The sequence below is a fragment of the Scyliorhinus canicula genome, chromosome 16 (genome assembly GCF_902713615.1).
Source record: "Scyliorhinus canicula chromosome 16, sScyCan1.1, whole genome shotgun sequence".
In the NCBI taxonomy this organism is placed as follows: Eukaryota; Metazoa; Chordata; class Chondrichthyes; order Carcharhiniformes; family Scyliorhinidae; genus Scyliorhinus; species Scyliorhinus canicula.
The window spans coordinates 55,766,591-55,793,267 of record NC_052161.1 but is presented as its reverse complement, the minus strand read 5'-3'; the positions used below and the strand labels follow the sequence as shown (position 1 = coordinate 55,793,267).

At 47.0% G+C, this 26,677-nt stretch overlaps 1 protein-coding gene across 1 annotated transcript in view; it reads left to right on the top strand.

The window, feature by feature from the left end:
* The window catches only part of fra10ac1 (FRA10A associated CGG repeat 1), a 64,970-nt gene that overhangs the window by 25,450 nt on the left and 12,843 nt on the right, over window positions 1–26,677 (top strand). The window contains exons 7-11 of the mRNA XM_038822046.1: window positions 1,189–1,273; window positions 6,677–6,722; window positions 12,445–12,558; window positions 18,971–19,013; window positions 24,349–24,458. Of these exons, the coding sequence (XP_038677974.1) occupies window positions 1,189–1,273; window positions 6,677–6,722; window positions 12,445–12,558; window positions 18,971–19,013; window positions 24,349–24,458 (398 nt within the window). The remainder of the gene's footprint in view (window positions 1–1,188; window positions 1,274–6,676; window positions 6,723–12,444; window positions 12,559–18,970; window positions 19,014–24,348; window positions 24,459–26,677) is intronic.

Sequence of the window (26,677 nt, the reverse complement as noted above, 5' to 3'; positions counted from 1 at the left end):
TGACATCTGTCCTATATCTATCACCCCTCAATTTAAAGCTATGTCCCCTCGTGTTGGTCATCACCATCCGAGGAAAAAGACTCTCACTGTCCACCCTATCTAACCCTCTGACTATCTTATCTATTAAGTCACCTCTCAGCCTTCTCCTCTCTAACGAAAACAACCTCAATTCCCTGAGCCTTTCCTCGTAAGACCTTCCCTCCATACCAGGCAACATCCTAGTAAATCTCCTCTGAACCCTTTCCAAAGCTTCCACATCCTTCCTATAATGTGGTGACCAGAACTGCACGCAGTACTCCAGGTGCGGCCGCACCAGAGTTATGTACAGCTGCAGCATGACCTTGTGGTTCCGAAACTCAATCCCCCTGCTTATAAAGGCTAGCACACCATATGCCTTCTTAACAGCCCTATTAACCTGGGTGGCAACTTTCAGGGATTTATGTACCTGGATGCCGAGATCTCTCTGTTCATCTACACTACCAAGAATCTTGCCATTAGCCCAGTACTCTGCATTCCTGTTACTCCTTCCAAAGTGAACCACCTCACACTTTTCCGCATTAAACTCCATTATATAACTCTGTTATATCAGTTCTATTACTGAAGCGGCTGGAAAGTTCTGTTTGTAACTGGAATTGTAGTCTACTGATGTCTTCAAGAGGCTCCTAGCACACATTGCAAACTTTACAGGTGAAATCACACTGGCTTCATTCCATGCTAAACTATGAATAGTTTATTAATCAGAAATTAGGATAGGCAATATACTTAGCTACCATATATTGGTACTTCAAACTATTTTGCATCTAACATAAATTATTTCAAGATTCTTGATCTTTAAAATGAGTTCTTAAATTAGATTTTATGTAAATGTATGCCCTGGCAGTGCCTCACCACAATGACATGGAAATATGGTAGACCTGAATTAACTGTAGATGTAGCCAGTGGGACCCTGTGTTTACCAGTCGAGCTGTCAGCTAGAGAAGGCCTGGGACCAGGTGTTGGTTTGTCGTAAATTGAGATGTGACATTTGGAGGATAAGTCCAGCACTTAGCTGGATGTCTGCTTTAGACCAGAGAGCTGAGGGAAAGCATGTTGATTTGATGGAAATTTTAATTTTATACTGAGGCATATATAAATTTAAATGGTTTCATTTCACTTTAATGATCAAAACTAGATTTCTCTATCTTTTAGGGAGAAAACACTGGCAAAGAAATACTACGACAAATTATTCAAAGAATATTGTATTGCTGATTTGAGTCGATACAAATACAATAAGGTATGGATTTGAAAACTGACAATTTTGTTTACAAATATATGTAGATTGAAAATGTTGATTTAGAGATTAAAATGGGCTGGATTTTGCAGTCAAGTGGCTCAAGAAGGATTCTTCACACTTGTTGATTGCGGAAAAGGGCAAAAACAAAATACAGTGGATGCTGGAAATCTAAAATAAAAACAGAAAATGCTCAACAGCCTGGCAGCATTTGTGGAATGAGAAACAGTTAACGGGCGTGACTGAATGGCCTTGTCGCGTCCGACTTGGTGACATGATGAGGCCGTTAAATCTCGAGAGAAGCCTCGCAAGATTTGCGATGCACAGAGCGCCTCACAAGATATAATGAGATCCCAAGAGACATTGCGATCTGAATCGCTCCCTTACTGCCCAAAATCCAGATTTACATATTTAAGTGAGCAGTTAGACTCACTTAAATATGTCTGCGCCCAAAGCTCCCAAGGCTCGGGAACAAAATCCCACGCCTGGGAGACATCACCACAGCAACATTTAAAACTGGTACAAACAAACGTGGACTATCCATAACCACACCTGGAGGGGCCTTCCTGGCCATCTGAGGCCCATGGGTGGTCAGGCTCTGGTCAGGGTGATACCCTGGCACCCCTGCTGCCACCTGGGCACATTGGCAGTGCCAGCCTGATACCTTGGCAGGGCACTGGGTGCCTGGGTTCGGGCCCGGGGGTGCCCTATCCTTTGAGGGGGGGGGGCGCGGCGGGTAGTGGCTCGCGCACCCCTAACCGTTAAGATGGAGGGGGTTATCGGAGGCCATGGTGGTGGTCCGAGGGGACCATGAAATCGGGAGATGTTTAAAAATGGCGGCCCGATAACTTCCTTCAGGAAGTGAGGTTAGTGTGGCCACGGCGGGGCATTCCTCGCCGACGCCAAACAAAAGAACCCCGTTTGATAGCAGGGTTGTTCACGGCACTGCAGTCAGCTTGGAACACCCCGCTATACGCGCCCTGTATAGCGGAACTGTTTTATGGCCATTAAATCACGTACAACGTTTCAGGTCTGTGACCTTTTAATCGACAGTTGCTCACCCTGTCCACACATCCCAAATCCCCAGTAGAGGGCATTGTACCATTTTGACCATAGAGGCTTTCGTGCAAAAAAGCTGGTAGATATTTTTTAGTACAGTGAGTGGTGCCATTCATGCACCATTGACTGCAAAATGCAAGCCCATCATTTTCTAGACGGAAATAAAAATAATGGGCAGAATCTTACCATCTTTTTTCAGTGTCAGTTCAGATGAGGAAACTTCAGAATCCCACCAATGGTGGAAAAACGCATCGAAGTTTCAGCCTATTTAACCATTATTTTCCTACATGATTCACACCACGCTCGTGGAGACTCCCTTTGATTCGCTCGCCCTGGGAAAACTTCACCTTTGCAATCAGTGAGGCGCTGCTTTTAAACCCTTACCCAGCACTCCCCTACACTTGCCCCAAGTCTAGTCAGGGGGGTGGCTGGCAGGAAGACAGCATCATGTTTCATGGAGGGTGCCCTCACCAAACTCCTGGATGGTGAGGAGCAGAGAGGTGACGTCCTGTACCTGTGATTGCGTTGGCGTCCATCAAGCAACGTCATCATCCTACCTGGGAGGCTGTGGCTGCGATAGTGAGTGACAGCTCACTCAGTACCGTAAGAGGACGGGGCTACAGCGCCAAAAGAAAATGAATGATCTTCGTGCAGCCAGGGTAAATCTGCCTCCTCGTCTCTCACTGCACCCCATCACAGAGATATTTCACACAGCCACCTCATGGATTCCCAGCGCTTCTCACGGTGCCACCACTCCCCGTGCATCCCCCAATAGATAATTTGCTCATTACATTCCTGCTGCCACTCACGTCCCACACATGCCAGACTTCATCACCATCCAACCTGGCAGGGCTCCCACTGACACTCTCCCCATCTGTCTCATTGCAGGACAAACTCGAGCACAACTGTCATGAGCAGGCAAAGCCTGCCAGAGTAATGTCTGAGCTGAGAACCCTCACGCCCTCTGAGGAGTGAGCTGGCAGGCGATGAGCAGGATTGCGCCTGTGCAGAGGGTGAAGTGGGGGCAGCAGACGAAAGTGAGAACCATCAATACATGCGGCCATGGTGCAAGCCTCACGTGAGTTAACTCTCCCATCAGTTATTCCCCCATGATGCACTCATGCTATTTCACTTCCCTTGCAGGTCAATCAGTCGACCAACCCGGGCCATCCTCGCACCTTCTGGAGACCACAGACCAGAGAAGCGCCGAGGAAGATGATCACTGAGAAGGCATCACTGCTGTCATTCATACCCTCCACCAACGTAAATACTCACATTTGGTGGGGCAGGCTTCTTAGTCACTCACTCACGAGCACCTCACAGCTGAAGATCCACAGCAGGCAGAGGAAGGACGGATACCTGAGCCCAGGGCTCTGCTGAGCCCCAGACCGATGACAACATCCTCCCTTTGACTGCAAGGCCGACTGGAGGAAATTCATCGCTTTCTGTCCAAGAAGATGGTATCTTCAATCCAACACTGTGAATGTGGCGTCCAGCATGGAGACCTTGGCACAAGACATGCACTCATGGTGGGTGATGTCCTCTCCATGGTTCAGCTCATAGCTGAGGGCATGAGCTCCACAGTGCAGGACTTCAACTGCATGGTGTATGCACGAGTGGTAATTCATGAGTGTCAGTGCTAGAGGAAGGCGGGACTTCTGGATCTTACTTCAGTTACCCCTTTTGACCATGGAAGCATCAAAGAGAAGAGCATCAGTAACAGCCCAGCTCTGCGTCTTCCACCCAGCAGACCACAAACCTCAATGTGGCTAATGTCTTTAACACTCTCCATACGTATGTAGGAACCATCACGAGGACCTGCTGCAGTCACCACGTTAGTGATTTCATGTCATACTCCATGATGGGAGTATGCTCCCTGCTCCTGCTCATCTGAAATGCAATGAGGGCGTCCTTCGCCCTTCACCTTATGTGGGCCCTGGTCACTGCTCAAGTTCTTTCCTCCTCTGCCAGTTGATCAACCGAGGAGATGTGGCATTCCTCCATCTCTTCCTGGTCCAACTGCTCTTTCCTGCTGCAGTGCCGGGTTGTGCAAAGGGAGCAGACCACTGTGACGTGGGACACCCTCTGGGGGCTGTATTGATGGGCTCTCCCCGACCAGTCCAGGATCAGAACTGCATCTCGAGCAGTCCAATCGCCTGCTCGAGCAGCACATGAGTTGACGCATGAACCTCGTAGCGAGTCTCGGGGGTGTTTGTGGCCTCTGCACTGGTGTCATCAGCCACTTCCTGAGTGGGTACGCTTTGGCCCCGAAGAGTTATCCCTCCAGCTGCTGCTCTCTCAAAGACAGCTGGGATCTATGAGTGCTGCATGGATACTCCCCGGGAAATGGGCACACACCTGCATGATGCGCATTGCATGGTCACAGACGAGCTGGATATTGAGGAAGTGGCATCGCCTGCAGTTTTTAAATGAAGCCCCCATGCTGTCATGGAGACAGCAGAGCCACATGGCTTCAGTCGATGAAACCCTGCACCTGGGCATGCCTGCCATTAGGGCGAAACCGATGGCTCTGATGGCCTAGCTTGCCTGGTCCTAGTCCAGGTTGATATACATGCTTATAAATAGCGGATCTGTGACCTCCCTGATGCACTTGTGTACGGCTGACTGGGATATGCCAGACAGGTCACCTGTGCTGCCCTTAAATGAGCTGCTGGCATAGAAGTTCAGAACGGCAGTAACCTTCGGAGCCACAGTCCGTGTGGTCCCAATTCTTGCATCACCTAGCACAGGTGGTCCACTATCCCCCCACCATGGTGGCCATGCTCCCCGGAGAACAATAGGCTCAGCCCCCCATACCTCTTCAGGGCACTGCTCCTGGCTGTAGCAGTGACACGTTCCATGTCGCTGCTGCTGGTCGATCGCAATCAATAGAATTGCCAATTCGTCTGGCTCCATGATTCTCCAGAATCATAAACCGAAAGGAAGAGAACATCGAAGTGAGCGATGAGGTTTCCTGACAGTACCCTGACCTTCAGCTCTCTCAGCATCTGGAACGTCCACTCTTGTGCTTCCCCCTGTCTGAGTGATTTTCCACTGAGCCTCGCTCCCTCCCCTGTCACACAATAGCCACTTTCCCACAGTCCCTCTCAACTCCATCTGAATCAAGTACTTCGGCCTTTGAGATTCCCGGCCCCCTCTGCGACTGGCCCCTTCTGATAGTAGCAAACTGTGCACCCTCCGATATTCCCTTCGGAGGTGCGGCCACCATGTTCTCATTGTTATACAGATATTTTAAATCGTGCTGACATGACATCAGACTGGCAACTAATGAATATTCAATGTGTGGGGAAGTCCTGGAGGGAGGGCTCGCTAATGATATTATAATTTTGTTAAAATGAGGTTCCCGGCCTTGTGCGGCAGATTTCTCATCACGTCGCTGGCGAGGGCGTCTGGAAAATCAAAAGCTACAATCTTGTCGGAGAGAATCACGTTTTCAGATTCTCACCAATTTTGCTGCCCTTGTCGCTGTTCTCACTTTGGGCTAAAGCCCCCATAATTTTCATATTGTGGAAATTTTTGATAAGCTGAGAGCAGAAAATGACTCGGAAAGAATAGGGGCCTCACGGTAGCATGGTGGTTAGCATCAATGCTTCACAGCTCCAGGGTCCCAGGTTCGATTCCCGGCTGGGTCACTGTCTGTGTGGAGTCTGCACGTCCTCTCCGTGTGTGCGTGGGTTTCCTCCGGGTGCTCCGGTTTCCTCCCACAGTCCAAAGATGTGCGGGTTAGGTGGATTGGCCATGCTAAATTGCCCGTAGTGTAAGGTTAATGGGGGGATTGTTGGGTTACGGGTATACGGGTTACGTGGGTTTAAGTAGGGTGATCATGGCTCGGCACAACATCGAGGGCCGAAGGGCCTGTTCTGTGCTGTACTGTTCTATGTTCTATGTTCTAATGCTGAATATTTATCAGCAAAGCTAATGGCCTCTGGGAGATCAGACAATCACACACACACACACTACAAGCATTTCTCTTCATCCTCCCACTGTGTGCCAGATACAAGATCTTTACCAATATATAGAATAGGTATCTAATGCTATTAGTGATATAAGCCTTTATTCCTTATAATGAGAAATCTATCCCAGTAAATGTAGTCCGAGGACTGTGTCACTGAGCAGTAATGTTACAATTAAATAGCAGCATTTATATAGAAACTCGGAAAAGAATTGTGATAAATGCTTTTTTAAATGTTTTTTTATCAGTCATCAAATAGTTCTAAGGTAACCTTTTTCATATAATTAATTTAACCAGTATGCTCTTTTTGTGAACGTTAATTATCTAGACTATAGTATCTTCCATTTTACTAATATAATTTTCTTATCTGACAGTTTGGATTTCGATGGCGAGTAGAGAAAGAAGTAATTTCAGGGAAAGGTAATGTTTTTCCAATGTTAAAACAAACAATAGGACTGGTTGGTGCAATGCTTTAGGCACTGGCCTTTCATTTCTGAAATCTGATCAAGTATAGAATCCAGAAGGCTTGGTGACCAAATTATAGAGCACTTCCATTCAGTTCCCAAGCTTCTTGTCACTTAAATTCACCACCTTGCTCACATTCTGATCGCTCTGTCCGTGGTCTGCTGCAGTGTTCCAGTGAAGTAATCGCAAGCTCGAGGAACAGCACCTCACCTTTTATCCTGGCACTCTACAGCTTTCTCGACTTCAATGTTAAATTCAACAACTTTAGATCATAACAGCAGGGTGTGGCTCTGAGTGAGGCAGGTAGAGGTATCCTGTATTCAGAAATGGAGGAGCCTCAGCCTTTGACCTTGTCCAACAGGTATGAGGTACTTGCTCCCTGTGTGATTGAGGAAAAGGACTGTGTGGAGGATGAGCTAGCTGACCACTGCACCGTGGTACAGGAGGCCATTCAAGCAGGAGAGCAAAAAGACAAGTGGTAGTTGTCAGCGATTCTATAATTAGGGGAACTAATAGCATCCTTTGCAAGCAGGACCGAGAGTCGCGCATGGCATGTTGCCTGCCAGTGCCAGGGTGAAAGGATATTGGCGTGGGAGGGAGAGGATCCATTTGTTGTGGTCCATGTTGGGACAACAACATAGGTAATGTTAGGAAAGAAAACCTGTTTGGGGATTATCAGGAACTTGGAGCAAAATTAAACAGGTTCTCAAGGGTTATAATCTCTGGATTACTACCCGAGCCACGTGCAAATAGGCACAGGCAGGAGAAAATTAGGGAAGTAAACTCGTAGCTAAAGGAATGGTTCAAGAAAGAGCAGTTCCATTTCATGGGCACTAGCATCAATATCGGGACAGGAGGGATCTACCATTGGGACGGTCTCCACCTGAACCAATCTGGGACTAGTGTTCTAGCGGAAAGGATAGATAGGCTGGTCACAAGGACTTTGAATTAGCAAATGGAGGGGGATGGGAAGGGTAAAGCTACAAGAAGTATAATAGTTTTGAAAAATATTTTATTAAAGCATTTATATAACAACAAACAAAACAAATAAGAGTAGAAGCAAAATTGTACAACACAGTAAATAACCAGCACCCACATCCCCCCCCCCCCCCCCCCCCCCCGCCCTTCCCCTCCTCACTCCCTTCCCCCCTCCCGATACCATAAAGAAGTCAATGAACGGCTTAAAAGCAAATTACAACGGATATTGGAATCTAAAACCAGAGCAAAGCTGGAAAATCTCAGCAGGTCTGGCAGCATCTGTAAGGAGAGAAAAGAGCTAATGTTTCGAGTCCAGGTGACCCTTTGTCAAAGCTGGCTTCCACCTCTGGGCACCCATCAACCGACTCTCAAGACAAACTTGATCTTTTCCAACCTCAGGAATTCCGCCAGGTCACTCTCCCACACCTCCACTTTCGGCGGCTCCGAGTCCCTCCACCCAAGCAAAATCCGTCTCTGGACTATCGGGGATGCAAAGGCCAAAACATCAGCTTCTGTCGCCCCCCTGGACTCCAGGGTCTTCTGACACCCCAAATATCACTACCTCTGGGCTCGGGGCCAGCTTCACCCCCAGCACCTTGGACATTATGTCTGCGAACCTGTGCCAGAACCCCTTCTGTTTTGGACATGCTCAAAACATGTGGACATGATTGGCAGCCTCCCTGCGCACTGTCCACACCTATTCTCTACTCCCTCAAATAACCTACTCATCCATGTCACCGTCATATGCGCTCTGTGAACTACTTTATATTGAATGAGACTGAGCCTTGCACACGACGAGGATGCCGCAGGGCCTCCTCCCACATCCCGGTCTCCACCTTCCCACTTCCGTTTCCCATCTCCTATCGGGGCTCCCTCCCAGTCCATTAGCTCCTTGTAAACGTCAGACACCTTCTCCTCCCCTACACCCTGTCTCGACAGCACCTTATTCTGCAGCCCCAAGGGCAGCAACCCAGGAAAGGACGGCACCTCCCTCCTCACGAAATCCCGGACCTGTAAGTACCTAAAACCATTCACCTTGGGCAGCTCATATTCCTCCTCCAGATCCTCCAAACGTGCAAAACTGCCCCCTACGAACAGATCCCCAAACCGCTCAATCCCCACCTGCCTCCATCCCTGAAACCTCGCATCCAGCCCCCCTCCCCGGTGCACACCTATGGTTATTCTAGCCCACACTGAGGCACCCTCCAATTTCAAATGCTGCCTCCACTGCCCCCATACCCTCATGGCTGACATCACCACTGGGCTCATGGAGCATCTGGCTGGCGAGAACGGCAGAGGCGCTGTCAACAATGCCCCTAAACCCGTTCCCCTGCAAGGATCCGCCCCAATACCGACCCCTCCCCCACTAACTATTTCCTAGCCATAGCGATGTTAGCCGGCCAGTAACAATTCATTATATTCAGCAACATTCGCCCATCACCAGGTGATGAAGGAGCTACACTCTGAAAGCTAGTGATTCCAAATAAACCAGTTGGACTTTAACCTGGTGTTGTAAGACTACTTACTGTGTCCTCCATTGTCAACATGGTTTTATGAGGGGTAAGTCATACTTGACAAACATGATTGAGTTCTTTGAGGATGTAACCAGCAAGGTAAATAATGGGGAACTGTGAATGTGGTGTGTCTAGATTTCCAGAATGTGTTTGATAAGGTGCCACATAAAATACTGATACAAAGAGATCACATGGAATTGGGGATAGTATACTAGATTGGATTGAGGATTGGCTGATTCACAGAAAGCAGGGGATCAGGATTAATGGGTCCTTCCCTGGCTGGTGAACTGTAACCAGCGGGGTGCAGCAGGGGTCAGTCCTCGGACCTCAACTGTTTATAAATTATATAAATTATCTGCAAGCAGCGACAGAGTGTAATGTAGCAAAATTTGTGGATGATACTAAAATAGGTGGGAAAGCAGTCAATTAAGAGGAGAAAAAGATTTTACAGACAGATATAGATAGTCAAGGGGATTGGGCCAAAATTTGACAGATGGAGTTTAATGTAGATAAGTGAGGTTATTCATTTTGGCCGAAAAAATAGAAACGCAAATTATTATCTAAATGGAGAGCAGATTCAAGATGCATATGGGCAGAGGTCTGGGTGTCTTTGTTCATGCATCGTAGAAAGTCGGTATGCAGGTACAGCATGTAATTAAAAAGGCAAATAGAATGTTCACGTTTACTGCAAAAAGACGAATATAAAAGTGTTCTTGCTACTGTACAGGGTGTTGGTGAGACCATGTCTGGAGTATTAGGTCCAGTTTTGGCCTCCTTAATTGAGGAATCATGGGCGGCTTTGGAGGCAGTTCAGAGGAGATTCGCCAGATTGATTCCGAAGATGAAAGGGTTAACGTATGAGGAGAGTCTAAACAGTTTGGGCTTTTACTCACTGGAGTTTAGAAGGATGAGAGGGGAGCTGATCGAGGTGTATAAAATGCTAAGAGGGATTGGTAAAGTAAATGTAGACCAAATGTCCCCCTTGTGCGGCAATCTAGAACGAGGGGTCACAGATATAGGTTGAGAGGTGGTAGATTTAGAACTGAGATGAGGCGGAACTATTTCTCGCAGAGTATGGTGAATTTGTGGAACTTGCTGCCCCTTAGTGCGGTGGAATCTGAGTTGTTAAATGGTTTCAAGAAAGAGATAGATATATTTTTTATTTTAAAAATGGGTTAAAGGGGTATTAGGAACAGGTGGGGAGGTGGATTTGAGACCAGGAAGAGACCAGCCATGATCTGATTGAATGGAGGAGGAGCTGAATTGTCTACTGCTCCTAATTCCTATGTAGCCTCTGCCTCCATCTTGTTCTGTGTTTTTTCTTAGTTTTGTTAAGAAACAAAAGATTGTTTCATAATTGCTTCATGTTGCCTTCACACCTCATTGTTAAATAACAGTTGTTATTTTCGATAACCGTTCCCACTCTCTTTGACTTTAACATCAGATAACCTTTTGCTAGTTAATCTCTCCTGCACTCCATTCTATCACAAGCCTTTCATGCCCCATCCCTCCCTCCCATTGGTTGAAAAACTCATCTGTTCTGATGAAAGTTCATTGGCCTGAAGTGTTAACTCGGTTTCTCTCCAGAGATGTTGTCTGTCCTACTGAGTATTTCCAGCAGTTTTGTTTTTATTTTAGATTTTCAGCATCTGGTGTATTTTGCTTTTATATTCTCCTGCAATCTTTATATACATTTGCATCTTTTCTGATTAGAAACAGAAGCAAGAAAAGATCTCTGGCAGCATAAAGTAAATAATATAAAGAGGAGGCCCCAACATTGGCATAGCCAGAAACCCCCCCCCCCCCCCCCAGTGTAGAAGTTCTGATATATTTCTATGGAAGTATAGACGAGTATTTCTGATCTATCAGACAGTGGGCGCAATGCGCAAGCACTTCATCCCACCACCCTATTTCTACTTCCTATTATAACCAGTGTTGCTTTTACATGTGCTGCTTAGTTTTAGGTTCACAGAAATGTTCTTGTTTACATTTGTGTTAATGATAAGCTATTTATAAGTATAAGAGCCGAATTAAATGAAATGTGAGTTTATATCGCTGTGTTTATTTTGTGTTATATGTTCTGCAAGCTCGGAATTCATAAATTTGCATTGTTTAAAGTAAGACATTACTCCAGCGTAATATCATGTAGTCCAAGTATTTTCATTTTCTTGAAGTGGCTTCAAAATTTGACCATAATGGGCGGGGTTTTGGCAGCTGAGGCAGCCCGCCAGCGGGATTTCCCGTGGACTGCAACCATCACCACCGGGAAACTTGCACCGGCGTGGCACCGGAACTTCCTGCCGGTGTGAACAACCGGTAAATCCCGCCCAGTATTTCAATAAAATTGATGGATTGAATGCTGACCTTATTTATGTGGTAATTTGGGGACAAGAGTGTGATGTTAAAGCCAGTGATTAACCCAAGAGTTAATTGAAATTAGATTAGCACTACGGCTAATACTAGAATTAAAGGAAGATTTATAGCAGAGGCCTGAGCAATCCAAGGACAAGTACAAGCTACTAATTAGCAGCTTGCAGCTTATATCAATCTGGGACAAATTCAGTTTGTACTGTTCACAAGGTTTGCAGAAACACGATGATGTACAATCTGCTAAATACTGTGAAATGGACATTTATACTCCAACTAGTCATTTGAAATATTTATTTAATCAGTGTAAATTTAGCTCTGGGACATAAAAATTGTGAATGCTTTAGAAATAATGCACTTGTAGAAATTTACTCAAAAATCTGAACGACCATAATCTCTCATAATTTCTATAGGAAAATTCAATGTTAGGTTGCGATAGGTGGTCTGTGCATAAAGTAACATGTAGGTTATGAGCAAACAATCATGATTAGCAATTTTTAAAAATATTTTATTTGATGATTTACATTGGAAACAAATTAATGCTCGATGCATTTTATAAAAAGACCATATAAGTTGATTTATTAGCACCTATTTTAGATACTACACCTAAAATTAATTGACAACTTCCAATTATGGAAATGTCACGCAATTCTTCCGACTTGTTTATTGTCACTGTAATGTCATGTATTAATACGCCGTTCATTCTACACTGTTGGAGTACTGTGCGTCTCATGCCTGCAAGGACAAATGAGAATACCACCAAGTAACAATGTTTCTGTGCATGCTAAAGTTTGTTAATATAATTTCTTTTACTTCAGGTCAATTTTGCTGTGGTAACAAACACTGTGATGAGGAAGAAGGGCTGAAAAGTTGGGAGGTTAACTTTGGTTACATTGAACATGGGGAGAAAAGAAATGCCCTTGTGAAACTGAGTAAGTTATCTCTTTATCTTTTATTTTCCCACATTTCGATGTGGCAAGAATTTTATTCGTCTAGTTTGAGATTGATTGCTGCAGATCCACTTAATTAATCTGTATTTGTTTATTCTATTATTTTCTGATCAGCAGTTATACTTTGCTGATTTACCATTACTTGCTAATTTAGTTACTTGCTTAAATGCAAAAATACTTAAACTGTGAAACTTTGACTTTCAGTACCCTCAGGACAAGGTAACAACATGGCCTTCCTAAGTTCATCTGGGTCAAAAGACGATGTGTAATGTTATGTCTTAAACTCATGAAGATAATCTAGTAGAGCCATGTAGACTAAATTTTGGCAGTTGTTCATTTTTTTATTTGATAATCAGTTATGTCGAACCTTTTGAAATCATATTTTTTTTAAAAATATTTTTATTCTCCTTTTTCACATTTTCTCCTGAATTTACACCCACCAACAACAAACAATAATCAACAACAAATATGTCAAACCCCATAACAATAACAACGATCCCATCCTCCCACCAACCCCCAAACATCAGCCCGCATGTTTACATAAACAACTGACAAAAAGGAATCAGGGATTACTCATAGTCATCCTTAATATACACAGCCCCCCTCCCCCAACCCTCCCACCCATCCCCTCCCAACTAATGTTCGATGTTATCCAGTTCTTGAAAGTGCATAATAAATAGTGCCCACGACTTGTAGAACTCCTCCGAGCTTCCCCTCAGTTCGAACTTAACCTTCTCAAGGGTCAAGTATTCCAACAGGTCCCCTCGCCACGCCAGGGCACAAGGTGGAGAGGCTGCTCTCGATCCCATCAGGATCTGCCTTCAGGCGATCAACAAGGCGAAGGCTATAATATCTGCCTCCGCACCCGTTTCCAACCCTGGCTGGTCCGACACCCCGAATATGGCCTCCCGGGGTCCCGGGTCCAGTTTCACGCGCGCCACCTTGGAAATTACCCTAAAAACCTCCTTCCAGTAATCCCCTAGCTTTGGACAGGACCAAAACATATGAACCCCCCCCCCCCCCCCCCGCAACGCTCACACACACCTTCTACTCCTTCAAAAAATCGGCTCATCCTCGCCCTCGTGAGGTGCGCCCTGTACACCACCTTCAGCTGTATCAGCCCCAACCTGAGGTGGGGGCATTCACTCTCCGGAGCACCTAACACCAGACCCCCTCCTCTATAACCTCTCCCAGCTCTTCCTCCCACTTTGCTTTGATCCCTTCCAGTGGTGCCTTATCCTCTTCCAAAATAGCTCCGTACACCGCTGACACTATCCTTTTCTCCAGTCCCCTTGTCGTCAGCGCCTCCTCCAGCAATGTGGAAGCTGGTTCCTCCGGGAAGCTCTGTATCTCCTTCCTGGCAAAATCCCGAACCTGCATATATCTAAACACTTCTCCCAGCTCCAGCCCATACTTTGCTTCCAGCTCCCTCAATCCTGCAAACCGACCCCGAAGAAACAAATCTTTTAGCGTCTTAATCCCCTTCGCTTCCCATTTCCGAAAACTTCAATCCCACCTCCCCGGCTCAAATCTGTGGTTCCCCCGAATCGGCATTTCCCTTGACCCTGCCCCCAACCTGAAGTGTTGGCGAAACTGCCTCCAGATTTTCAAGGAAGTTACTATTACCGGACTCCCTGAGTATTTCCTTGGATCTATCGGGAGCGGCGCTGTTGCTCGTGCTTTCAGCCCCGACCCCCTGCACAAACTCTCCTCCATTCTGACCCACTGGGAATCAGCCCCTCTGACCCAGCTCCGCACCTTCTCCACATTTGCCGCCCAGTAGTAGTACATCAGGTTCGGGAGATCCAAACCCCCTGCCTGCCTTCTCCTCTGTAGCAGCACCTTCCTCACTCTGGCCACCTTCCCTCCCCATATGAACGAGGTAATCCTTCCCTCGATCTCCCTGAAAAAGACTTTGGCAGGAAAATCGGTAGGCATTGAAAAATAAACAGAAATTGCGGCAACACGTTCATTTTAGCCGCCTGTACCTGACACGCCAGTGACAGAGGGAGACCATCCCACCTTGCCAGATCGGCTTTCACTCTCACCACTAAACTAGTGATGTTGTACTTGCGAAGCCTTCCCCACTTCTGGACAACCTGCACCCCCAAGTACCTAAAGTAAGTCCCTGCCCTAAGGAATGGCACCCCCACCCCTGGCCGAGACACCACAAAATACTCACTCTTGTCCAGGCTCAGCTTATACCCTGAGAAAGACCCAAATACTCGCAGTAGCTCCAATATTCTTCCTATCGACGCACTCGGTTCCGACACATACAGCAGCAAGTCATCGACATATAAGGACACCCTATGCTCTGTCTCCCCCCCGGCACTATTCCTTTCCATGCTCCCGAACTACTTAATGCGATGGCCAACGGCTCAATCGCAAGTGCAAACAGCAGGGGGGACATAGGATATCCCTGTCTCGTCCCACGGTGGAGAGAAAAGTATCTCGAACTGATGATGTTCGTGCGGACATTCGCCTTCGGCTCTTTATATGATAGCTTTACCCAGTTCACAAATCTTGGTCCAATCCCAAACCACTCCAGCACTGCTATCAGGTACCCCCATTCTACCCGATCAAACGCCTTCTCGGCATCCAATGCCACAACCACCTCTGTTTCCTTCCCTTCCGCCGGTGCCATAACGATGTTCAAAACCCTCCTAATGTTCGAAAACAGCTGCCTCCCTTTCTCGAACCCCCTCTGATCCTCACCTATCACCTTCAGGAGGCACTCCTCCAGCCTACCCGTCAGTACCTTCGCCAATACTTTTGCGTCCACATTCAGAAGTGATATGGGCCTATACGACCCACACTCCGTCGGATCCTTATCCTTTTTAAGCAACAGTGAAATCGATGCCTGCCCCAAGGTTTGTGGCAGCACTCCCTTCCCTATCGCCTCTTCAAACATCCCCACCATCAGGGGTGCCAACGTATCCTTAAATTTTTTATAATATTCCACCGGAAACCCATTTGGCCCTGCCACCTTCCCCAACTGCATCCTCCCAATCGCATCCTTTATCTCCTGCTCCAGTATTGCTCCTTCTAATGTAGCCCTGTCCCCCTCCCCCAGCCTCGGGTACTCCAACCCATCTAGAAATTCCTGCATCTCACGGTCTCTCCCCGGGTGGCTCTGACCTGTACAACCTCTCGTGAAACTCCTCAAAAACCTTGTTAATCAGCTCCGGAGCCACCACCAACTTCCCTTACCTGAAGAATTTCCCTTGCCGTTGCCTCCCTCCGGAGCTGACCTGCTAACAGCCTTATCTCCATGTTCATAAACTGCACCTCTTGCTCGCCTCAGCTGGCGCATCGCCTTCCTGGTGGACAGTCGGTTGAAGCTCGCCTGTAGTTCCTTCCTCTTTTCCAGCTTCGCTGGGTCCCCATCTTCTGCATAACTCCTATCTACCTCCAACATCTCATCTAATTACCCTCTGCCGCTCCAACCTCGCCTCTTTGTCCACCCTGGCCTTAAACAAAATTACTTCACCCCTCACCACCTCCTTTAGAGCCTCCCAGACGACTGCCTTCGACACCTCACCCGTACAGTTGAAACCTACATATTCCTTAATTACCTTTTCAATTTTCTCACAGAACACTTGGTTCCCCAAAAGCCCCACATCCAGTTTCCACCCCGGTCTCTGCACCACCCCCTTCTCCAGCACCATATCCACCCAATGTGGAGCGTAATCTGACACTGCAATTGCATATTCCGACCCCTTAACTCCAGCCAGCAAACCTTTCCCACCACAAAAAAGTCGATCCGCGAGTATACCTTATGGACTGCTGAGAAAAACGAGTACTCCCGTTCCCTTGGGTGCAGGAACCTCCCATTTCCACCATTAGCCCAGCCAGCGCCTTCGCCCCCCCCCTGATGGGACCAGCGAGCGCGGCAGTGATCTGTCCAACCTTGGCTCCTGCACCAAGTTCCAGTCTCTCCCCCCCCCCCCCCCCCCCCCCCCCCCCCCCCACACACAATCAGCTCATGTGTGTCCAAGTCGGGAATGGCCCCAAACACCTTCCTCGCGAATCCCACATCGTCCCAATTAGGACCGTATACACTTAACAGCGCCACTAATCTCCCCTCCAGCGCCCCTGCCACAATCACATATCTACCCCTCTGATCTGCCACCACCTTCTCCATCTGAAGCGAACCCTTTTGCAGACCAACACCGCTACCCCTCGAGCCCTTCCATCAAATCCAGAGTGAAACACTTGGCTAACCCAGCCCTTTTTAAGTCTCACCTGGTCCTTCACCCTCAAGTGAGTCTCCTGCAGCATTACCGCATCGGCTTTCAAACTTTTAAGATGCGCAAGCACCCTTGACCTCTTGACCGGACCTCCTAGCCCTCTCACGTTCCACTTGACTATCCTTACTGGGGGTCTCTCACCCTCCCCCACCTTTCTTATCCATGATCATCGTACCACCGGGCCCTGCCCCATAAGCCTGACCTGCCCCTGTCCATTGTTAACATCGAACCCCTTCTCTCCCCCCCTCCCGAGAACCCCCCCCTCTACATTTCCCCCTGAAACAACATCCCCCATCATCCATCCCTTCCCCCCCCCCCCTCTCGCTCACCTCGTAGGCCCTTTGAAGCCTGCTATCCAGGCTCCAACGTCCGCAGCCCTCCTCTCACCTCACCTCCGTTCACTAGCTGACTTTAGTTAGCTAGCGCGGGTGGCTCCACCCGCAAAGACATATCGTCCCCTTCCCAGAGAAAGAAACAACAAAACAAACCCAACAATCCAACCCCTGCAATTCACCAACATAACATTTAACCGTCGCAACACAGAACGTCAATCAACCCACCATTACTCTGTAACAATGCTAAGAGAAGTGAATTGCAATACAAATCCGTAAAAACAAAGTTGTAACATTGTAACATTTTCCAACTGTTCAAACACAGTCCACAGTCTCTCTTCCAGTTCCGCTCTTCACGTCTGTCCCAAGCCTTCTGCCCTCAAGAACGCCTCAGCCGCATCCGCTGTCTCAAAATTAAAGTCTTTGGTGTTATATGTTACCCTCAACTTCGCTGGGTACACCATACCAAATCGCACCCCCTTCTTGTACAACGCCGCCTTCACTCGCCCAAACGCCGCTCGTCTTTTTGCCATCTCCATTGTCAAGACCTGGTAGATCCGAACCGCAGTACCATCCCATAGCACCTCCCGCTTCTGCTTCGCCCAGTTTAATACCTTCTCCTTCATGCAAAACTTATGGAAGCAGATAATTACTGCCCTTGGCAGCTCGTTCACTTTGGGCTTCGGCTTTAATGACCGATGAGCTCGGTCTAGCTCGTACCGGGAGGGGTTCTCAACCTCCCCCATCAATTCCACTAACTTCTTAGCAAAGTATTGTGTTTTGCCTTGGGGCCCTCTGTCCTTCGGGCAAGCCCACAATTCTCAAATTGTGCAGCCTTGAGGGGTTTTCCAAGTCTTCAAGCTTTGCTCGAAGTCCTCTGTTAACCTCCACCACCCTCTGCAGCTTGACCCCCATCGAGGTGACCTGGTCGCTGTGTCGTGACACGGCCTCCTCCACTTCCTTCATCTTCTCGCCCTGCTCTCTCACCTCAGCCGATGCCTTTGCCACTGCCACCTTCACCGGGGCGATTGCCTCCTCCACCAATGACTTCAATGCCACCCCTGTCTCCTTCCTCAAGGCCTCCATGTGCCTCGCAAACTGTTTTTCCAGGTCCACTGTCATCACCTCGGTCATCTTCTCCACCGTAAGTAGTGCGGCCCCACTTTGCAGTTCGGCTTCCGCCATCCTGTCAACACTTTTGCGCGTCTTCTCCTTCAGTGGCGAACCCGAGTTCCCTCCTTTCTTCGACACTGCTTTTCGCATCCTTTAGCGGCTTATTGTTTTTTATTTTCTTTCTTTTCTCCTCTCTCCCCCTCCACCCTCCTGTCCTTCATCAATCTGAATTTTTTTTTTTGGAAAAAAAGGGGAGAGAAAAAAAACTTTCATCAAACTTCCTTAAACCTTCTTTCTTTCTCATCTGCATTCACCCAGAGCTCCCCTGAGACCAGGCTTCAGCGTTCTTTCTTCCTCCTAGGTGGGAGCCATCCAATGTGGGACACCACCTACATCGTGCACTGGTCTCGGGCCTGCCGCCTCGGCCTCCTCGTAGCTCCGCCCCCGCTGCTCTGACCTCGACGCCGTGCTGGGCCCAGTGCCTCAGCCCCAGCCGCCCAACACCCGCGTGGGGTCCTTCGCCGGTTTTTAAACCGGCCCTGCTGGCTGCTCGTGACGCCCCCAAAGGCCGACGATAGTCGGGGGTGCGTGACGTCTCGGGGATTTCCCCGAAATCGCCACGAATCGTGGCCACCGGCGGGAGCTCTTCGCGCTGCGCTTGAAATCATATTTTAACTGAAGTTTGTATTTCCTTCATAGGACTGTGCCCAGAATGCTCTCTTAAACTAAACTATCACCACAGGTAAAAAAACTTATTTTAAAGTATTGCTCAAAAGGAAGATATGTATTAATTGCCATACTGTACCTGCTGTTTACAAATTACCAAAATTAATAACTTTTAACCAAGTACAATTTGGTTACATGATTAAACTTCAATTGAAATGAGTTATTTGCACATCTTTTCAAGAATCAGCATTTTTGTAAACAAAAATATTGAAATACCATCTCTGAGTAAATTAAAGCTGTTACATGGGCCAAGTGATTAATTGAAACCTGTTTATATTTCCTGTGGAAATTTCAGTTTGAAAATAGAAACCCATTTATCTGTAACACTTACCTGAAACTATTATTGAAACGTTACTGGCTGGGGTTTGAATGGGAATTCCTAGGCCCAGCCATCTTCAGCTACTTCATCAATGACCTTCCTTCCATCAAAAGGTCAAAAGAGGGGATATTCACTGAAGACGACACAATGTTCAGTATCATTAACAACTCCACAGATACTGAAGCAGTCAATGTTCAAATGCAGCAAGACCTGGACAATATCCAGGTTTGGGCCGACAAGTGGCAAGTTACATTCACACCACACAAGTGCCAGGCAATAACCATCTCCTAACAAGAGACAATCTAACCATCGTCCCTTGATATTCAATGACATACCATTGCTGAATCCCCACTATCGACATCTTGGGGTTATTGACCAGGAACTGAACTGGACTAGTCTTTTAAATACTGTGGCTACAAGAGCAGGTCAGAGGCTAAGAATCCTGTGTCAAGTAACTCACCTGCTGACTCTCCAAAGCCTTCCACCATCCACAAGGCACAAGTCAGGAGTGTAATGGAATAATCTCCACTTGCCTGAATGAGTGCAGCTCCAACAATACTGAAGAAACATGACAGCATCCAGGACAAAGAAATCTGCTTGATTGGCACCCCTTCCATAAATATTCACTCCCTCCAACCCCGATGCACAGTGGTAGCCTTGTGTACCATCTGCAAGATGCACTGCAGGAACTCAACAAAGCTCCTTAGGCAGCACCTTCCAAACTCACAACTGCTACCTTCCAGGACATAAGGACAGCATATACCTGGAAGTTCCCCTCTAAGTCACTCACCACTCTGACTTGGACACATATCGACGTTCCTTCACTGTCACTGGGTCAAAATCCTGGAACTCCCTCCCTAATAGCAGTGTGGGTGTACCTACATAGCTGGGACACAGCGGTTCAAGAAGGCAACTCACCATCTCGAGGGCAATTAGGGATGGAGAATAATTGCTGACCTAGCTAAGAAAGCCCACATCTCGTAAATGAATTTGAAAAATGACAGCAATTACCTGTAACAATTAACTGTCCCACCAATAATTGCTGTTATATATTTTTCACCACAAATGACTCAATCTTTTCTGGAAAAGTGCTTACCCGAGTTTTTTTCTTTTAGTAACTAAAATTTCTAATGTAACAAAATGTTATTTCTAAACCATTGCATATTTCACAATGTAATAATGTTTTCCTATCAAATACCTTTTGATATCTTAATTAAAATTTTTACTTGAGGTTTAAATCTCTCCTTAAATCCTGAACCTGGAGCTGATATTTGTGTCAAAACGTGTGACAATTCACTGAAAACAGTTTATGAACTTTGAATAGGCACAACCTATCTAAATTTCCATAAATATATTTTTGTCAGTTAAGCTGCTGAAATAGATTTCCTTAGCTGCTAGCAGCTTCCCCTCAATTTATTTTAAAGTGATCTAAAGAAAGGTTGGCTGTAAGGTCTCTTTTCTTGCACCCTTTATCCTGCCACTCATTACCTCTGGCTGTGCATTCTTCCTATTGAGGATGGACACATTCTCTTGGATTTCTAGTTGATATGTTGCCACCCACTGAAGTGAAAAATGTCCTCTTGAAGTTTCAATGTTAGACTCAATTTCAAACCAGATGCCAATCCACATCACTGTCCCCAGCTAACACCAGATCTCTACCTCTTTGTTCAGCCCACACCCATACCGTACTCCCAGCTGCCATTCTGCGTTGTCAGTGAGGATGGAAAATGCTCTTATTTTTCCCCCTCACCAACGAACCTAGATCCTGACTCCAACCCAGACATCTACCCACATCTCCAGAGGATTATTGTAATTTTGAGGTAAATTGCAAAGGGAAACAAATCTAATCGAAAGACTAAAGACAAATATGGCCATCAATCTACTAAATTGCAATGATAAATCTAAGTCTAGCATGTGAGTCTGCAACCTAAAGCTTCCACCTCCTGCCTTGCAATAAATGATGATCCAGTTCAAAACACTCATGGCCCACCAAATCACAGGACCTCTGTTCCTTTCTGCTTTCCACCATCAGCAAAGTGATGGAAAGAGTCATCAACAGTGCTACCAAGTGACACTCAGCATTAACATGATCACGGCCGCTCAGTTTTTGTTCTGCCAATGTCACTCAGCTCCTGACTTCATTACAGCCTTGGTTTAAACATGGACCAAAGCACTGAATGCCAGAGGTGAGGTGAGAGTGACTGTCCATGACATCAACGCAGCATTTAACTGAGTATGGCATCAAGGATCCCTAGGTAAACTGGAGTCAATGGGAATCCAGGAAAACCCTCCGCTGGTTGGAGTCAACCATAGATACATAGAAGATAGGAGCAGGAGGAGGCCTTTTGGCCCTTGGAGCCTGCTCCGCCATTCATCACGATCATGGCTTTTTGGCCCTTGGAGCCTGCTCCGCCATTCATCATGATCATGGCTTTTTGGCCCTTGGAGCCTGCTCCGCCATTCATCACGATCATGGCTGATCATTCAACTCAATAGTCTAATCTTGCTTTCTCCCCATAGCCTTTGATCCCATTCTCCCCAAGTGCTATATCCAACTGCCTCTTGACCTGGCATAAAGGAAGATGGTTGTGCTGGTTGGAGGTCAATCATTGCAGCTCCAGGACATCACTGCAGGAGTTCCTCAAGGTAGTGTCCTAGGCCCAACCATCTTCAGCTGCTTCATCAATGACCTTCCTTCCATCATAAGATCAGACGTGGGGATGTTTGCGGGTAACTGCACAATGTTCAGCATCATTCATGACTCCTCGGATACTGAAGCCGTCCATGTCCAAATGCAGCAAGACCTGGACAATATTCAGGCTTGGACTGACAAGTGGCAAGTTACATTCGTGCCAGGCAATGACCATCTCCTACAAGAGCTAATCTAATCATCGTCTCTTGACATTTAATGGCATTATCATCGCTGAATCCCTCGCATCCTAGGATTACTATTGATCAGAAACTGAACTGGACTACCATATCAATACTGTTGCTACCAGGGAAAGTCAAAGGCTAGGTATCCTACTGCGAATAACTCACCACTGGCCCCCCCCAAAAAAAACCCTGTCCACCATCTACAAAGGCACAATTCAGAAGTGTAGTGGAATTCCCCACTTGCCTGGATAAGTGCAGCTCCAACAAAGATGCTCAACCCCATCCAGAACAAAGCAGCCTGATTGATTGCTCCCCCTTCCACCAAGATTCAAACCCTCCACCACCGACGAACATTGGCAGCTGTGTGTACCATCTACAAGGTGCACTGCAATAACTCACCAAGGTTCCTTCGACAGCACCTTCCAAGCCCACGACCACTACCACATAGAAGGACAAGAGCAGCAAGTACCTGAGAACCCCACCACCGAGAGCTTCCCCTCTAAGTCACTCACCACCCCAACTTGCAGATATATCGCCTGTCCTTCACTGTCACTGGGGCAACATCCTGGAACTCCCTCTCTAATAGCACAGTGGGTGTACTTACACCTCAGGGGCTGCAGCTGTTCAAGAAGGCAACTCGCCACCACATTCTGAAGGGCAACTAGGGATGGGCAATTAATGCTGATCTAACCAGCGACACCCACATCCCATAAACAAATTTGTAAAAGCCATATTGAGAAACTGAAGTCTTAAGAAATGAAGTTACTGATGGACAGGCAAGGAAAATAGCAACCCCCCACCCCCATATAACCGCACACACTATTCCCCCAGTACTTGTATATTAAGCGCTGACAAATTATAAAGCATCAGTATTTTGCTGACTTGTTCTAATCCATACTTGGAACTAAATAATTCATAAATTTTGGAAAGAATTAAGCAAAATGTGGTCCAGAATAAACAAGCTCAACTCATTTATTTTCACAATCGCTGCACAGAATTGATTACAAGTGTAAGAATCGTTGGCAAACTTCAGGCATGTCCACTCAAGAGGTTTCTGATCCTAAGGCCCCTCTCCCTGGTTCTGACAGATCTCGGGTGTGTCCTCTTCCTGAGGCCTCCCTCTAAGCAGTGTTCAATATGTTGTTGAATTCTGAATCCCTTCCCTCAATCTAGCCACATACTAGGAACTTTCTAATGCCACCCAATCTTTGGTTCCTTTACGAGCAGCACTGAGGTTTCAGATCGCCTTCAGCAATTCAATCATCTCCGACAATTTTTTCCGAGAATTTCAACTTTCCCATTCAGTCACGTCCTTTGTAATGGCACCATAAACCTACTACATTTGAACTCTCCAGTATTCCCAAACTCCGAGACCTTTTTGACTTGTCCAACACCCACATTCCAACTCTAATTCTGCTGAACTTCAGATAATCTCTTAAGCATGTTTATAAAAAAAAACCTGATCCCCAGTGAGTACTTACAGATAATAAGACTCTCTCCAATGCTTCCAGACCACACAGGAGGTGTATTTCAATACTGCCAAAGCATAACCACCCCCTGTGTTTACTAAATCACAGCATCTTTATAATGCTACCAAAATCATTAAAACCCCATAAATCTACTGGCAAACTTCAAGGCCACCGTCTTTAGTGCTGCAAAGTCACTGCTATTGTCTCAAACACTTTACTGTCAAGTAATTATTTTTTGAAATGTCAGGGAAACATGTTGACCAATTTGTGAACAGCAAGGGACCCACCAACGTTCGATAAGCGATCAGAAATCTTTTAGAAAATTTTTCTTGAGGTTAAATATTGGCCAGGACATTCAACTCCCTGTTCTTTTTTGAATAGCGTCATGGGGTCATTGCTGCCCACCTGAGAGAAGGGACTGGGGTTTATCGCCTCATCCAAAAGATAATAACTGTGACAGTGCAGCACTCCCTCTGTGCTGAACTGAAGACGCAGTCTCGATTATGCACTTGTAGCTCTAGAGTTGGACTTGAACCCGTGACCTTTTGACTCAGATGAGGGGAACCACCATCGCTCAGTGGTAGCATTCTGATCTCTGATGGGTTCCTTTTATATGTGTGAAATATAAACCGTGCCATGGATGCAGAAATCCATATTCTTACTTGGTATATTATTTCTTAAACTTGAAGGAGGAAAGAAGTGAAGGCTGTAAAAAGGAAACACCGAGAGGAACATCACCATGATGCCCCAGCAGAAAAGCAAGCCAAGAGCGCAGAGAAGCACATTTGTGAAAGCAAGGGTAGGTGACGAGAAAATTATTTTTTGTCAACAATTTTAATTGAAGGTAATCCTGTACGAAAGCACAGAATGGTTGGAACTTAGTATCTGAGCTGGAAGTGCCATTTGCAGATAATCTGCACAAAGGCCACAGAACTGCCAGCGGCAGTCATGTTCTCACTGTTGGATCCTTATTACAGGCAATGTGCTGCCCACAGATGTATCTTACTGCTAACTGACTTATTGTCCAGCAGAGCATGCATTTTCATTTACTTTCCCTGCTGTTGAAAACTCACCACTATTCTTAGAATTCCCCCTGTACCAAAAAGGGGCGACATTCTAAATGGTGAACAGGGATTCTCACTCCCTGACTCCGATGCAGGCTTCAGTGGGTGCTATTCAGGTTAAACTATATTTTCAAGTTATCCCCCGGTACAACCCATACCTTCACCGGAGATTCTATCTACTTACCACTTAGTAGCATCGATCCTGGGTCCCGCATTGCTAAGTAAGTAAAGTAGACTTTGGGAATAAACCACTGTTTCAGGTTAAATTAAGTTATTTTGTTATTATTTTTTTTTCTTTTAAAAGCTGCAATCACTTTCTTTACAGAAAGGTAAAAATATCTTGCTTCTGGATCCTGCTGGTTGGTTGAAGGGACCTTCACGCCCACCTTGACAATCAATCTTCTTTTTAAAATCTGGTCTTTAGATGTATTCGCTGGTAAGCTCGGTTGCTGTGTCTTATCTTTCCCATGACCGAGCTGGCTGTAAGCTGATCTGCTTGCTTCTCTCTGAGTTCTGGTTCTGCTCCTGCTAGTCCCTGCTCTGTTCTCTGGGTTTATATTCTCTTTTTTTTTTAAATAATTTTTATTGGAATTTTTTACAGAAAATATAAAATATAACAACTAACAATGAAATACAACAAAATAACCCTTAACAACTGTAACACCCCCCAAACTATATTAACGCATGTATCACATTCCCCCCCCAACCCCCAACAAGAGAACTTAAAAATAAATTAAAATTAAATAAACAGACATAGTCATCGTCTCTCCCCCCCCCCCTTTTCCCTCCCCCTTTTCCCTCCCCCTTCCCCCCCCCTCCCCCCGGGTTGCTGCTGCTACTTTCCCAGTACCCTATCGTTGAGCCAGAAGGTCGAGGAAAGGTTGCCACCGCCTAAAGAACCCTTGTACCGATCCTCTCAGGGCGAATTTGACCTTCTCTAGCTTAATAAACCCCGCCATGTCATTGATCCAGGTCTCCACGCTTGGGGACCTCGCATCCTTCCATTGTAGCAAAATCCTTCGCCGGGATACTAGGGACGCAAAGGCCAGCACACCGGCCTCTTTCGCCTCCTGCACTCCCGGCTCCACCCCAACCCCAAAAACCGCGAGTCCCCAGCCTGACTTGACGCTGGATCCCACCACCCTTGACACCGTCCTCGCCACCCCCTTCCAGAACTCCTCCAGTGCCGGGCATGCCCAGAACATATGGGCATGGTTCGCTGGACTCCCCGAGCACCTAACACACCTGTCTTCACCCCCAAAGAACCTACTGATCCTCGTCCCAGTCATGTGGGCCCGGTGCAGCACCTTGAATTGGATGAGGCTAAGCCGCGCACACGAGGAGGAAGAATTAACCCTCTCCAGGGCATCAGCCCATGTCCCGTCTTCGATCTGTTCCCCCAGTTCCCCCTCCCACTTAGTTTTCAGCTCCTCTACTGACGCCTCCTCCACCTCCTGCATAACCTTGTAGATATCAGATATCTTCCCCTCTCCGACCCGGATCCCCGAAATCACTCACCCCCCCTCACGGGAAGCGCAGGGAATCCTTCCACCTGCCGTCTAGCAACTGCCTTTACCTGCAGATACCTGAACATGTTTCCCGGGGGAGCCCAAATTTCTCCTCCAACTCCCCCAGGCTCGCGAACCTCCCATCAATAAACAGGTCCCTCAGCTGTCTGATGCCCGCTCTGTACCAACCCTGAAATCCCCCATCAATGTTCCCTGGGACGAACCTATGGTTCCCCCTTAACGGAGCCTCCATCGAGCCCCCCACTTCTCCCCTATGTCGCCTCCACTGCCCCCAAATCTTGAGGGTAGCCGCCACCACTGGACTCGTGGTATACCTCGTAGGAGGGAGCGGCCATGGCGCCGTTACCAGGGCCCCCAGGCTTGTATCTCCACAGGACGCCCTCTCCATCCGTTTCCATGCTGCCCCCTCCCCCTCCATCACCCTC